General features: G+C 43.1%; 1 protein-coding gene across 2 annotated transcripts in view; it reads left to right on the plus strand.

The window, feature by feature from the left end:
* Window positions 1–861: 861 nt before the first annotated feature.
* Window positions 862–15,633, plus strand: part of nid2a (nidogen 2a (osteonidogen)) — a 54,409-nt gene continuing 39,637 nt past the window's right edge. For both annotated transcript variants that reach the window (XM_030754080.1, XM_030754087.1), the window contains exons 1-6: window positions 862–1,137; window positions 2,792–2,977; window positions 3,180–3,296; window positions 13,450–13,551; window positions 13,878–14,017; window positions 14,718–14,850. In XM_030754080.1, the coding sequence (XP_030609940.1) occupies window positions 934–1,137; window positions 2,792–2,977; window positions 3,180–3,296; window positions 13,450–13,551; window positions 13,878–14,017; window positions 14,718–14,850 (882 nt within the window). In that variant the 5' untranslated portion in view covers window positions 862–933. The remainder of the gene's footprint in view (window positions 1,138–2,791; window positions 2,978–3,179; window positions 3,297–13,449; window positions 13,552–13,877; window positions 14,018–14,717; window positions 14,851–15,633) is intronic.

Here is a 15,633-nt window from a genome sequence, read left to right on the forward strand (position 1 = left end):
TGTATTCAAAAGGAGAATGGTTAAAGCAAATCAATAAAGTCTTCATCATAACTCCTCTAGTTACATTGTTATAGTCTCTGAAATATTCATAGACAGGGGTGTAGCAGCTCTAACTAAACTCAGGTAACTGGACCCAAAAACTTTTTTTTTTTTTTAGCATTTTAGGATTGGTGTGTGTTACTTGACACTCAGGAGCACATATGTGTGATAGTACAGCTGAGTTGCACCTGAGTTTATAAACGCACGTCACTAATCAAGTATCCCAGCTGATAATGTCACTTTCCACCCAAATGTTTCATCTCATCCAAAGTTGGCTTTATGTTTTCCTTTGCATAAACAAATGTGTTTCCATTACTAATGAATGCAGAACTGGCGCATATTTGTGCAGAAAACTGAAGAATTCAGGAAATACATTTCCCAGGGGAGGACCTCCAGATTTCTCACTTAATGTGTCTCCAAAAGCCTTAAATGAAACCTACGCCCATGAACCCCAAACTATTTAAGAATCCAGAACTTTTTTCTCACTTGTGTGTGTGTGTGTGTGTGTGTGTGTGTGTGTGTGTGTGAGAGAGAGAGAGAGAGAGAGAGAGCAATTGTGTGTAAAAAAAAAAAAAAAAAAAAAAAATACAGCATTTCTTTTTCAGTGTTGTGAAACAGATAGAGTTACATCCGGATTAAAAATGCTGTATTTGTCTATTCTTTAATATGAGCCAGATGTTTCCTCCAGCCCCAGCCTGCTGTCACTCACCCCGCCTTTGACCAATCACAGTGGGCATAAACTCCTCCCTCCTTCCCCGCGGAGTATGAGGGGGCTTGGTGGAGAGGAGGAGGAGGAGGAGTGAGCAAAGATCTCCTCTTTCTGAGTCCAGCTGTAGCTCTCTCCTTCTGCTCCCTCTCATAGCGGCAGCGCTGCGCGATCACTCAGGCTCTGCAATGGACAGAGGGGCGATGCTGGCTGCGTGCGTGCTGCTGTGCTGCAGCTGCACCGCGGTTACTGCCATCCAGAGGGCTGACATGTTTCCTTATGGCACCTCAAATGGAGATTCGGTTTTGGGAGAAGGCGACGATGAGACGTCCAAAGTGCTGTCTCTGCCAAAACCCTTATACTTCTACAACTCCCCTTTCTCCCAGCTATACGTAAGTATAAATATTCATTTGCATGCTGGTAATTAAATGCAGTTGAGTCTCTGAAGTTTCCGCTCCACATTTCTCAGGTGATATTTGCAGCTGTTGAATAATGTGAGCAGTAGAGCTGTGCTGCTGCTTCCACTGTGCTCAATGGAGCGATTCATTCACAGTTGAATGAAAAAGTCGGGACACTGACAAGAGCGGACATTGGGTTTATTATCATGTGCATTTTTTTTTTTTCCCCCATGAAGGACCACAAATTATTCCTGCTATGTTTGCGTAAGATTTCAACAATCCGCGCTCCTAATATTCCAATCTAAACTTTTCTCTGTGTGCGAATAAACACTTTCAACAGCTTTAATTTTCAGGCACTCAGCAGATGTCAGCAGATGCAGATGAACGGGCTGCTAAAACTGCTGCCAGCTCATTTTTCACTTTAACTGCTGCAGGAGCATCCAGATTCTTTGCTGAATAGAAACAGGTTGGAAATATCTATTACATGTAAAAGTGTTGCCAAATATGTACTTAATGCATCAGTAATTAAAGTAATTAATGTCCAGCGCCCCCTGCAAAGCAGCCTTCCTGTAAAGTAAGAGTAAACAGTGAAAATAAGTCGTTCCATCTTAAAAACAAAGCCCACTTTAAGCTCCTACTTGACTATATTTATTTGATAGCTTGCAGATCTGTATAAATAACACAAAACACAACCAATAATAAATAAATGATGTATTGTTATAGTTTGAGATCAGATAAAGTTTTTTTGATATCCAAGGAGAAACTCACAAACTGCTGTATTAAGAAAGTTGATGTTAAATTATCCTCATTTAAAATTGAACTCATTGCACTTGTACAGATATAAGGACTACTCTGAACTCTGACTCATTCAAGCTAGTCTAGGAGAGTCTGAGGTTAAAAGAAATATGGAGGTCAATATTTAGATTTTACTGTAAATCTAAAAGGATTAACCTTTATTTTTAATTAACAGCCTATTTGTAAACAGCCTGGTGCATGAGTAATAATAATTTGATAATGCCTACACGTTAGTTTAGCATCGTTAATAATCCATGCACATCGGTGTGGTGAGTACTTGGTCTCGTAGCTAAGTTTAAACAGCAGTATTGCACTATTTAAATAATACTGTCGCATGTAATAATACTCATCATGCATAATCAGTATTACCACTATTAATGCGTCCATCACTTTAATACAGCAGGTGGTTGGGACTTCTGTGCTCACAGTCAGGGATCTCCACTCTGACCGACATCACAGGAAGACAAGAGTTGAAAAAGCTGCTTGAAACTGATCCTTTGGCTGTGTACATATAGATATATATATATATATCTGCATATATACAGAATGGGGTCAAAAGTTAAAAAAAAAAAATCTATGCTTCTAAAAAGTTGTGAAATAGCATCAAATGGAAATACTCCACAACTTGAGTACATTTGTGGCTGTATGTGGTCAGAATTTTTCAAATGCATGATCGGGAGCCACACTGGGGCCCCCTGAGGAGTTTATGAGGAGAATAGGGGTTTATTATGTGGTTCCTGGAGTCCATGAAGGGGTTCTAGTGGTTTACAAGGGGATATGGGTTCATTAGAGGGTTTCTTGGGTTCTTGGTAGTATTCCAGATATTCCAAACTAAAGCTTTCTCTCCATTTAGGTGGCCACCAATGGCATTATATCAGCCCACGACTTGCCAATGGAGAAGCAATACGTTGATGACGGATTACCTACAGATTTCCCCGTGGTGGCTCCGTTCCTGGCTGACATTGACACGAGCGGAGGGCGAGGACAGATTTACTACCGAGCGACTGAAACGCCCAGCGTGCTCAACAGAATCACACAGGTGTGTCACGATTACAGCTTTAGGGCTGTGACCTCATAACAGGCTATAAAACACTGGCGAAAAAAAATACAGCTTGGGCCGTAATTAACTACAGATTTGGATTTGTCTCCATCCATCAGTTCAGCCCATTGTCTTTCATTCCTTTTTTTTTTAAATTTCTCCTCCTTTCCTCATTCATTCTTTCATCCATCTGCTCACCCAGGAAGTACAGCAGGGGTTCCCCGATGCAAAGTTCACACCCACACACGCTGTAGTGGCAACGTGGGAGAATGTCCCAGCGTACGAAGAACAAACACGACCCCCTAGCCCTCCAAACAAGGTAAGATATTTTGAGGAGACACCGGTAGTTTTATCATCGTGTAAACAGCCCATATATCCCCCACTAGTATGTTTTGGTTCTTGTGTGACACTTAATCCCAAATTCCTGGCAGTTGTGCATCACTTGTAATCACCCAGGAATGGTGGGGGTGATTTGTAATCCTCCTTCCCCTCCTAATTTGCCTCTTAACCTTTTTAAAGGGTCAGAGATCATCTTTAAGAGTCATCAAAGTGCCCCCCCCACCTCATTATCCCCTCCTCCAGTTCACACACAGGTAGACACAAACATGCCTCAACCATTACTCCCCTTCTTATTGTCAGCCAGTAATCATTTAACATTTGTTTGCCTGTTTCACTCTTTAACTCCTTTTGTTGTCTTTTGTGTGTGTGTGTGTGTGTGTGAGTGTGTGTGTGTGTGTGTGTGAGTGTGTGTGCATAATGTGAAATAACCACACTAACTTTTGGAAATAAAGGTCCCATAAAAGTCTCATTGCTGTCAAGAAGCTACAAATTGAGCCCTGGTTTTTTTTAATGCTGTATTTGTTGAAATTTTGGAAAGCTGACGCCATTAAAAGTATTGACCATCGACAGTTCCTGTTTGCTGTGCAATCATGAACTAAAGCATGATGACTGAGATTCACACAGGTTTAAAATGGTCAGTGTCAGAGCGGCAGAGGCTAAGAAATCCCGCCTCCCTGTATGGGACCAGAAACACTGACGGGGTTATTTGTTAACTTTGGAAAAATCCTCCACAGTCACAGATAGTACCAGGCTACCCAGGTCAAGTGCACTAAAATTGGTCGAATATCCCTTTAAATTGTGGCATATCTATTAAACATTTGTCTCTGTTTTCTTCATAATTAATGCCAATGATAATACTTTCTAAAAATCAGTCCAAGGAAATGATTCATAACTTAAAGACGTGTATTAAGAAGGGTTGCCTAGAGGAGCATTGGAGGCTTTGTTAAAATCCAACTTTGGGAGAGTAAAGCCAGACCTACTGTCAACTGTTGTTCCTGGTTTGTAGCAGTTGGGATGGAGGGATAAAGGGAGTGGTAGAGTTAAGGGAAAAGCCCAGGGGAGCTCTCCTTTTGTCAGCCCCTCTCATCTGTGTTTGTTCTCTTCATTACTCTCACAGTCTGGTTTCTTTTAGGCTTGTTCCTTCCTCCCTCCTTGATTGATGAAAAGCTCATCATGAAATAGTCTGATGGGGTGCCTGCAGCATTGAGCATCTCACCACATTTCTCAGGGAATGGTTGTGAGTGACCATTTCCCAAACGGAGAAGTGCTCTGAGCTTCAAAATTGGAATTTTGTCTTCAAGTCTCAGGTCAGCTGTTGACAAAATGCTAATTTAAGGTACCTCTTAAAGCACAAGAAGTGATGTGTTTTGTTATTCACGTGCTCTGTGTTGCTCTCAGATTGGAGTGCTCTGGGATTTGCTTCAGTGGGTCTCTCTTTAGGCTGATAGCATCTTCCTTTGAAGTGATTAGCCAGAGGTGCTGGGCGGGGTGTGCTGGGGGCAGACCGGTGTGTGTGTGTATGTGTATGTGTGTGTGTGAACTGATTAACCTGAAGTGTGTGATTGTCAGGGTGGGTATTGGGGGTGGGGGGTGGGTTAGGGTGCTGTTTCGGGGGGGAGGGGGCAGAATTTGTGGCGTCTGGAGGCCGGATGTGGGGGTGAAATAACAGGAAAGCAGAAGACAGAGTGAAGGCTCACACTCCTACTAAGCTGGGTTGTGTTTTCAAAGAAATCGGTCTTAGAGATACTATTATCAAAATTAGAAAAAATTACTTCTCTTAAAATACACACCCATACATCAACAAGCAGGGAGCTCAGTTTTGCTAACGAACAGAGTCTTTTCAGTAAAGACTGCTTTCAGTGTTGGGCTCCTTTAAGAAGTGTTGGCCAGGCTGCCTACATTATGAATATCATTAACACTAAGCAGCCTTTAGTTAGTAAATTGACTCAAAGTATTCATTAACTTAGTTTCATCCAAAGAATAAGAGCGCTAAAGTTATCCTGATGTTAAAGGAACAGGTTGACATTTGCAAAGAAACACCTGCTTACTGTCCGGCCATGAATTAGTTAAAAAAAATTTTAAAAAAAGATGGATCCATCTTATTTAAACTGGTAACCAGCAGATCTTAGCAACAGCAGCTAGACTCTGCAAGTTGCAACATCTACAGAGGCACAAGCGAACTAATTAACATGTTATAACTTGCTTCTGTATTAAAACCAAAGCAAAACACAGATCATCTTGATACTTTGTGCTGTACTGCTGTATAGAAGTCTTTATGAAAATGCTAAGATCTCATTACCTGGTGAGCTAATGATCTCTAACTTCAACTTTTATGACCCCCCCCCCCCCCCCCCCCCAAATCCCCCATTTAAAGTCAAAAGGATGATAAAGCAGATTAGGCTTTCTGGCCGACCTACCCCACGTTGACACGAGGCTGTGGTGTGACTCAGGCTGCTGAGGGCAAAGCAGGACTTCACTAACCAATGGGTGGTGTCCATCTTTTATATAGGTGCCGTTTACACGAGACGTTTTCATTTTGAAACGGTGTCGTTTTGATGCGTTTCGCCCTTCTGTTTACACGACAACAGAGTGAAAACGATGTGTTTCAGAAACGGAGTCCAGAGTGGAGCGTTTCAGAAACGCACCGGCTTGCGTTCTCGTGTAAACACTTGAAACCGGGGTGATCTGAAAACGGTCGACTCACACATGCGCACTATGGTTGCGACGGCCACAGTTTTTCGCGCACGTGCAAATTGATAAACAGTACTCGCGGATTCACGAGTGCTTCTTGTGCTTTTCTTGTGTTTTTACCGTTTTGTAATTCAGCGTTGTGTGCACCAGCGATCCAACCTCATCGTCAGTCCACACAAAACCTCTCACATTGGCCGTTTTGTAAGTAATGAACAATTTGCCGCACTACCTACTGTGTCACTCCACGCATGCGCGTCTTGCATAAATAAACTTTGCAAAGAGAAAACCAACGCCAACTTGTGGCCTGGCATGGGAACTACATCGTTTTCATCGTTTTCATCGTTTCCATCGTTTCACGTCATCGTGTAAACGCGGATCGTTTCTGAAACGCCATCGTGTAAACGAAAGGCTGAAACGCATCAAAACGACACCGTTTCCAGTGAAAACGGCTTCGTGTAAACGGCACCATAGAGAGTTATATATGGTTTTAGTCAGCTTCAATTCAAGGCTTAATTCATCAGTGTTACATAGATCAGCTCAGGCAGTGTGTGATGAGATGTGTAACATGACTTTCCTTAAAAGGACAACTTTTAAAAGTTATTGGTTAAAGAAAAATATTCCTTAGCAGCCGTCCTGACAGAGTTATTTCAGATGAAATATGAATTTACCATTACACTTCTTTCTTCGTTATAAATCTGTCCCCTGTAAGCTATTTGTGTGTTAAAAAAAACAGTTTGGAGGCTGAACGTTCTTGTTACTGCAGCACAATAGGAAGTGCTGTTGCCATTAGTGTTATTTATTATTTCTTGTGGCTCCTTGCAGTGACACAGGAGGCATCCTTGAAATATGTTCATCCCAGTCCAAAGCAGACTGACTGAACTTCACCTTTTATAACATGTTCTGCTTTCACGCCCTGGGATGGATTCTGTTTATTAGTGGACCAAAAGGGGGGGGGGGCTTGCCTCACTGTACTGCTCTGTAATGTCCAATAAAATGACTCAAAACGACTTGGGATCTCGTAACTAACAAGTACACATGCATAGCTGTCTGGTTTGTAGTTGCAGGTATTATGTTCACGTTGACAAACTTTTCAGGATCTAAAAAGCAGCTATGGTTAACCGCCATATGCTCTTGATTTGATCAATTAGGTTTGGAAATGCTTTGAGAAGCCCCAAAGCTGTACAGATATTTTTCATCTGTAAAAAAAAAAAAGAAAGAAGAAAAGAAAAAAGAATCCCTTTGACTACAAGTGGAGGTATAACACAAGTCACAAAAAGTAAAATTAGCGTAGAGATTTTCATAAAATAGTAAATCCTGACAGGAGTGCTCCTTGGCTTCAAGCCTGGGCTGTAGTGTGTGTGTGTGTCTGTGTGTGTGTGTGCCAGTTCCCACGCTGTGGGCAGTTCCGTTTCCAGCGCTCTGGTGAGGCTGGCAACTGGGCTGCAGCTGCTGTCTGTCTCACTCTGCCTGCTCGCAGCTGTGCTGCGGCCGACGAGCTAAAACACCAGCAACCAACAAACAAGTGTAGGACCTTTATCCTGACCTCGTTTCCTTGGGATGTTCCAGGCACAGCAGAGTGGGCTCCAGCTTTAAATAACTGTGACATGATTCAGAACATCAGCTACAGTGTGTTGAGTCATTGATTCAAAAGCCAGATGAGATGGAAAATCAACCAAACTGTCTTCAGTTTAATTTATGTGAGGCAAAGTAGACTCAACTGTCTCGAGAGTAGAGTAAATCAGACTACTAATAAATAAATAAAAAATAAATAAATACTAAACAAGCCTCGAAGTAGGATAAATTATTCTGAGTAAACTGAAAGAGTCACAAAATGAATTCTGTACAACTTGATAAGTGCGTGCAGCTTCTCTGGTTTATTCAAACTCTTATTAACTTAGTGTCAACCAGAGGTTATACACTGCTCAATAAAATGGTACTCAGTAGTTTGTGTGGCCCCCATATGCTTGTATGCATGCCTCACAATGAGACAACGGATGGTGTCCTGGAGGATCTCCTCCCAGATCTGGACAAGGGCATCACTGAACTCCTGGAAAGTCTGAAGAGCAACTTGGCAGCATTGGATGGACCAAAACATAATGTCCCAGAGGTGTCCTATTGGATTTAGGTCAGGAGAACATGGGGGTGGGTCAATAGTGTCAATTCCTTCATCCTCCAGGAAGTGTTGTGCACCAGGAGGAACCCAGGACCCACTGTCACAGCATCTGACAGCGGGTCCAAGGATTTCATCCTGATACCTAATGGCAGTCAGGGTGTTGTTGCCTAGCCCGTAGAGGTCTTTGTGTCCCTCCATGGATATGCCTCCCCAGACCATCACTGACCCACCACCAAACCGGTCATGCTGAACGATCTTACAGGCAGCATAACGTTCTCCACGGCTTCTTCAGACCCTTTCACGCCTGTCACATGTGCTCAGGATGAATCTGCTCTCATCTGTGAAAAGCACAGGGCACCAGTGGTTGACCTGCCAATTCTGGCATTCAAATGCCAATCAGGCTCCACTGTCATGGAACGGCGGTGTGGCAGGCAGGAAGTGGACCCCAACGCAGACGAGGTAGGTGAAATAAAAGTCTTTATTTGGGTGAGTGCAGAACGGAACCAGGAAGATAACCAGAACTGAAAACCAAGACTACAGGGAACTACAGAAGGGACAGGAAGTCAAACGGGGAAACAAGGACGCAGACCCGACACATGGAAACACAAGGAACTCGAAATAAACTGAGGACAAATACAAAAGATAACAAAAAACACTGGGCCACTGGCCCAGGACCATGACATCCACGGTGCCAGGCAGTGAGCACAGGGCCCACTAGAGGGTGTCTGGCCCTCAAGCCACCCTCATGAAGTCTGTTTCTGATTGTTTGGTCAGAGACATTCACACCAGTGGCTGCTGGAGGTCATTTTGTAGCTCTGGCAGAGCTCATCCTGTTCCTCCTTGCACAAAGGAGCAGATACCGGTCCTGCTGATGGGTTAAGGACCTTCTGCGGCCCTGTCCAGCTCTCCTAGAGTAACTGCCTGTCTCCTGGAATCTCCTCCATGCTCTTGAGACTGTGCTGGAAGACACAGCAAACATTCTGGCAACAGTGTTGCCAGAAACCTGAAATCCTCCGCTGTCGCTATGTTTTGTGTACATACAGAGCTCGTACCCTTTGTACACTTTGGCATCGCCCGGACCTTATTCTGGCACTGAGAGCCCCCCCACTTTTTTCCACTGAAAACGTTCTTGTGTAAACTTCGATTCAATTCAGTTGAATTCAATTTTATTTATATAGCGCCAAATCACAACAAACAGTTGCCTCAAGGCGCTTTGTAACGGGGCCTTAATGTTAAAAGGGAGTTCTTCCTTCCCACCATCGCCGTGTGTTCACTCATAGGGGATCGCGTGATTGTTGGGCTTCTCTCTATTCGAGTGCGCATGGGAGTTTGCCCAACCAGTCTACATGTGCTTTGTGGACTTGGAGAAGGCATTCAACCGTGTCCCTCGGGGTATCCTCTGGGAGGTCCTGCGGGAGTATGGAGTGTCTGGCCCGTTGTTGCGGGCCATTCAGTCTCTGTACAACCGCAGTGAGAGCTTGGTCCGTATAGCCGGTAATAAGTCGGATTCGTTTCCTGTGGGTGTTGGACTCAGTCAGGGCTGCCCTTTGTCACCGATTCTGTTCATAACTTTTATGGACAGAATTTCTAGGCGTAGCCAGGTGGCGGAAGGCTTCTTCCTTGGTGGCCTCAGAGTCTCATCTCTGCTCTTTGCAGATGATGCGGTCCTGTTGGCTTCATCGGGGGGGGCCTCCAGCTCGCAGTGGAACGGTTTGTAGCCGAGTGTGAAGCGGCCGGCATGAGAATCAGCACCTCTAAGTCTGAGGCCATGGTCCTCAGCCGGAAAAGGGTGGAGTGCCCTCTCCGGCTCAGGAATGAGTTCTTGCCCCAAGTGGAGGAGTTCAAGTATCTCGGGGTCTTGTTCACGAGTGACGGGAGAAGGGAGCGAGAGATCGACAGACGGATCTGGGCTGCTTCTGCAGTAATGCGGACGCTCCACCGGTCTGTCGTGGTGAAGAGGGAGCTTAGTGAAAAAGCGAAGCTCTCGATTTACTGGTCGATCTACGTTCCTACCCTCACCTATGGTCACGAGCTTTGGGTAGTGACCGAAAGAATAAGATCGCGAATACAAGCGGCAGAAATGAGTTTCCTTCGAAGGGTGGCTGGTTTCTCCCTTAGAGATAGGGTGAGGAGTGCAGCTATCCGGGAGGGGCTCAGAGTAGAGCCGCTGCTCCTCCACATCGAAAGGAGCCAGTTGAGGTGGCTCGGGCATCTGATTAGGATGCCTCCTGGCCGCCTCTTGGGTGAGGTGTTCCGGGCATGTCCCAGCGGGAGGAGGTCCCGCGGCAGACCCAGGACACGCTGGAGAGATTATATCTCTCGGCTGGCCTGGGAACGTCTTGGGGTCCCTCCGGATGAGCTAGAGGAGGTGGCTGGGGAGAGGGAAGCCTGGGCTTCTGTGCTTAGGCTCCTGCCCCCGCGACCCGGCTCCGGATAAGCGGAAGAAAATGGATGGATGGATGGATGGATGTAAGTGCTCATCACTATTTTTCTTTGAAGGTGTTTGCAAACTCTTTCACCCCCCCCTGCAGTGAAGCAGACAGACCTAACAGATGGATGATGTTACCACTTGCAAACCTTTCAGCAGTCAGCGTGGCCCTGAAAAGAAACATTTGTTGCTTTCAGAGACAGTTAAACGTCTGTGCTTGTGTCTGCTCAGTGTGAAGAGTGTGAGGAAACTCTTTAAGAAGGTGTGACACAATGTCTGCAGGGAGGGTGGACCCTGTGTGTGTGTGTGTGTGTGTGTGTGTGTGTGTGTGTGTGTGTGTGTGTGTGTGTGTGTGTGTGTGTGTCTGTGTGTGTGTGTGTGTGTAGAGAGAGGGGGACTTCTCACATTCTTACTGACCTCCATGGTCTTTGATGTGTGTTGGCTGCAATTTGTTGTTCTCCAGCTGTGAGTCTGTAAAGAACACAGAGACCTCTTTACACACTCGGTGAGACAGACAAACACACTCGCGCACAGAGTGGAGATGGGGAACAGCACAAACAACCGTACAGGACTGAGTTCAGCATTTTAGAAATGCACTTATTTGTTGTTGAAATGAGATCGTCTGTGCCACTCCAGCCGCTGTGAAGCTAGAGCAGGAGGCCAGTTAGCTTAGCTTAGCTTTTAGACAGCAAGCTGGGAAATCCAAATTCAAATCTACCATCCAGGCATTCTGCAGGTCACAGCTAATAACATGTCTGATGCAGTGTTTGTGTTTGTTTGTTTTTCTGATTATGAACACCTGTAGTTTAGGAGTAGACCACAGTGAGTCGAGCATGACTCGGGCCAGAGTATATATGGTTATGGGGTCTTCTTGCTTATATCAAAGAGCTGAAAGAAGCACAATTATTATGGTCATATGATGAGGCAGGAATATAATTTACATGCAGATATTTGTAGTTGGTGGTTTGTAAGCGAGGGTCTGACTACACCACAGTTGTATAATCCACTGCATTCAGTCTTTCAAACCTTTGTTGGAAATGGAGAAGGATGCATATGTGCTTGAGGAAAGGTCGTGAGACCGACAAAGTTATTGGGATTCAAAGTTTTTTTAAAATATAAAATACATTAAGATCTATCCAATATTCTTGAGATACTTCCATGTAAATACAAATGACTGTCACGTATAAAAATGGGCTCCCTCATGCTGCCAAAAAAGCTGGCACAGGACCTCTGGGGGTGTCTGCAATCCTGGGATGGATGATCTATCTGTTTTGGGATGTGGGGAACTTTGAGACCAGCTCTGGGAGAGACTGCTGCCACTGGGGGCCGTGATTTACAGCAATATTTAGGTGGACAGTACATATCAAAGCAACACCCACATGAATGTCAAGCCCCAAGGTTTCCTGTAGCACACACTTCATTGTTAAACAGGATGTTACTCAGCTGTCAGTGGTTTTAGTGTTGTGGTTATATGTGGACAGAGAAAAATAAAGTCTCTGAAGCAGGTTAAACTCCACCTTAAACTTACATTTTTTTGCCAACTTAACTTTGCGTCTTTGCTCTCCTTTTGCTTCTCGTCTTCTCCTTCCTCCCAAGGAGACGGCAAGAAAGCAGGAGAGAAAACTGCAGACATCTAGCTGGAGTATCCGGAAAGCAAAAAAAAAAAAAAAAGCATATCACGTCATGCTTCTCCAGCTTCTTCTCCTCCTTCCCTGAAGACAGAAAGCAGAAAAACACAAAGCCCCCTCCTCACTAATTACACAGAGGCCAGAGGCTACAAACTCCTCCCTGCCCACAAAGAACAAGGCTGTTTAAAGATGTTGATGTAAACAAGGAGGAGGACACACACATACATTCATGTGAGATGAATATAGGTGGAGGGACATCTGCACTTGTGTGTGTGTGTGTGGGGGGGGGAGGGGGGGGGGGGGGTGCACACATTGTAACTGGTGTCTGGATTGCATGTTGTAACATCATCCTGAAAAATGTTCAGACACACAGGAAGACAGCTGTGGAGATCAACATCTGGGCTGGGGGTTGAGAGCATGAGGTGTGTGCGTCTGTGTTGTTTTCTTTTTTTATGTGTGAGTCTATAGATAATCGGATTTTGTTCCAAAGGAAAACAACATGGGATCACTCACAGTGTTCCCTTCATTCACCAAATCTGTGTTTGTTCAACTGCGGTCGGGCAGTGGGCTCGGCCACCCCCGTACATGTGGGAGATGAGTTCTTCGAGTCTGATGTGCAAATGAAGTTCCCTCATTCATCAGTCCATGCGGATTCAATTCATCTTAATTCATCTTAATTTGTGTAAAATGGATGTTTTTAAAAAAACAGATTAAGTAGTTGTTGGTGGTGACCGCAAGAGGTGCTGGTGGTGGTTGTGTTGGGGAGGGGGTGGGGGGTGAAGGGTGAGAAATCTAAACGTGAAGCTCAGCAGACCAAAAATGAGAGAAGAGGAGGAGGAGGGGAGAGGTGTGAAGTTTAAACATGAGGAGTGAGTGGAAAAATAATGAATAATCTGAGGGAGGTTGAGCGATCAGCCATGGATCAGCCTCCCCTCAGCCTGGACCTCAGTATTACTGAAGCAGTGTGGGATTGTCCTGACAGACAGTGGAACAAAAGGCCCGAAGGCTACTTAAAAATTACAAGAAGGCTTGCCTGTCATACCAGATGTTGCCGTCCAAGCTTGTTAGAATTGCACAAACTCTGTATTTGCCTTGTATTTTCATTTGTGTCTGCACATGCTTTAATAAATCACTGCACCCATTTCCCATTTTTCTAGCAAAATATAAAGAAATGAGGGCTCGCTAAATATTTTTGCCACATTATCGCACACACACATAGAAATTTAACTACACATCACACCAACTCTGTTTTAATTCTCCGTTGCCTCCACAGGTCAATACATTCCAAGCTGTGATTGGTTATGATGAGGCAGACTCATATGTGCTCTTCCTCTACCCTGAAGGTGGTCTGAACTTCTTTGGCACACGGCCTAAGGTAAACTGGTTGTATCAGCATGGGTATTTTTCTACTGCAGCAGTTGTAGACATATTTAAAGTTACATTTATTTATATTACATAAAGCAGCTGTAAGAATTAGCCAGTTGTGCCAATCTCGCTTTTTCCTAGTTCCAGTAAGATACCATTATCTCGATTTCAGGTATCCACTGATACCAAGAACCAATCTGTTTTCTTTTTTCTTTATATTTAGATTAAGGGGGAGACTTCTTTGAGTATGAAATGCATAAACAGAGTTGTAAAAATAACAATAAATGGTATGAAGTTGCTACAAGAAAATGGTTATTGTGTTGTTTTATTTTCTAGGAGTCGTACAATGTTGAGATAGAGCTTCCAGCAAGAGTTGGCTTCAGCAGAGGAGAAATTGTGTATTTTTTCATCTCTCGAACTGAGGGACCTTATTACAGTCTCACCACTGATGAGCAGAGTGTTAAAAATCTCTACCAGTAAGTAAAAAAAACAAAACAAAACAGGTTAAGTCACAAAACTTTAATCTCAGAATCAAATGTGTGCAAATATTGACTTACTCCAGAATAGAAAAATATCTTAAAATACAGTTTTTTTTGTCAAAGAAATAAATAAAAATGAAAGTTTTTGTTAATGTGAATATTTCCAAATTGAGGACGTGACCAAAAAATCTTTTTTAATCTTCATTGTTTTTTATTTGCTTGTTTATTTTTGTAAAAAAAAAAAAGAAAGCGAATTAGCTTATTAGCAACTAGCTAACAGGCTAACAGAACAATGCAACAGTTTTCATTAGCTGTTAACTTTTTAGCAACAAACTTCATATATATATATATATATATATATATATATATATATATATATATATATATATATATATATATATATATATATATATACTTGCTAAATAAAATAAATGGTAAATGAATGTGTCTGTAGTAAGAGCTTGCAAATGTCAGCAGAGCTAAGACCGATCATAGCGTTTGCTAGCTGATAATGTACATCTTGCATTCTTGTCTTATTTGCCTTCACTTGCTTTGTTCCGCATATTTTCTTTAAAATGATGCTACAGGAAAAGCTTAGGACACTCGTAACAACAAAACGTGGGGTTTGGGGCGCACGTAAATGAACTGCATGCTTCTGTGTATGATATCGATGTCTGACTGGTTTCTTCTCCTCTAGGGTTGGTAACACTGGAGTTCCAGGCCTCTGGCTTTTCCACACCGGAAACCGTTATTCTTTTGACAACATTGTTCCCGCATCCATTAGAGGCCTTCCTGTTACTCCTCCACCTGCAGGATACGACTCCTATATGGTAATTTTGTTATTTGCTTGATTCACAACATATTTTTGTGAAATGTTCCTGTAGCACGTCTCTGCCACGACGGGTTCCCCACCACACACAGTCAGACACACCCCTGCTTTTTTTATTCTTTATGTTACACACTATGTTACACTCTCAAAGTTTTATTGTCATTTCAGATATATACAAATACATATTGAAAAAACAATGTTCCTCCAGGGAACATTGTGCAACATAAAACAAAAAGTGCAGGACAATACAGTACACAGGGCAGATACACAGTACAATAAATACAAAAAAACCCATATTAAATACAAAAAAGGTTCCTGTTCTAAAAAATTAATAAAAAAAAAGATGACAGGACTATGAACGAATGTTGGTCAGTACATGGTACGGAGTGAATGATAAGATAAGATAAAACTTTAATGATCCCACGACGGGGAAATTTGCGCATTACAGCAGCCCAATACAGAGAAAAAATGAAAAGGATGAGTAGGAACAAATAACTAAACTAAAAACTAAAATAGAATAGAATAAAATAAAATAGCAAAAATCTATACACATATACATAATCACTATATACATAAATATATATATATCAGTGTCAATACCCACATTTACATATACACACATATACACACACATCAAAACACTATATACAGATATCAAAATATTATATACATTTGTAGCCGGTAAGGTACACAGCATACACGGTATGCATTATATGGGTGAGTGTAATAAATAAAATGTATCTGACTATATGGATAAAGTGATGGCAGTGGAGGTAAAGTGTCC

The sequence above is a fragment of the Archocentrus centrarchus genome, chromosome 2 (assembly GCF_007364275.1).
Source record: "Archocentrus centrarchus isolate MPI-CPG fArcCen1 chromosome 2, fArcCen1, whole genome shotgun sequence".
NCBI classification, from domain to species: domain Eukaryota; kingdom Metazoa; phylum Chordata; class Actinopteri; order Cichliformes; family Cichlidae; genus Archocentrus; species Archocentrus centrarchus.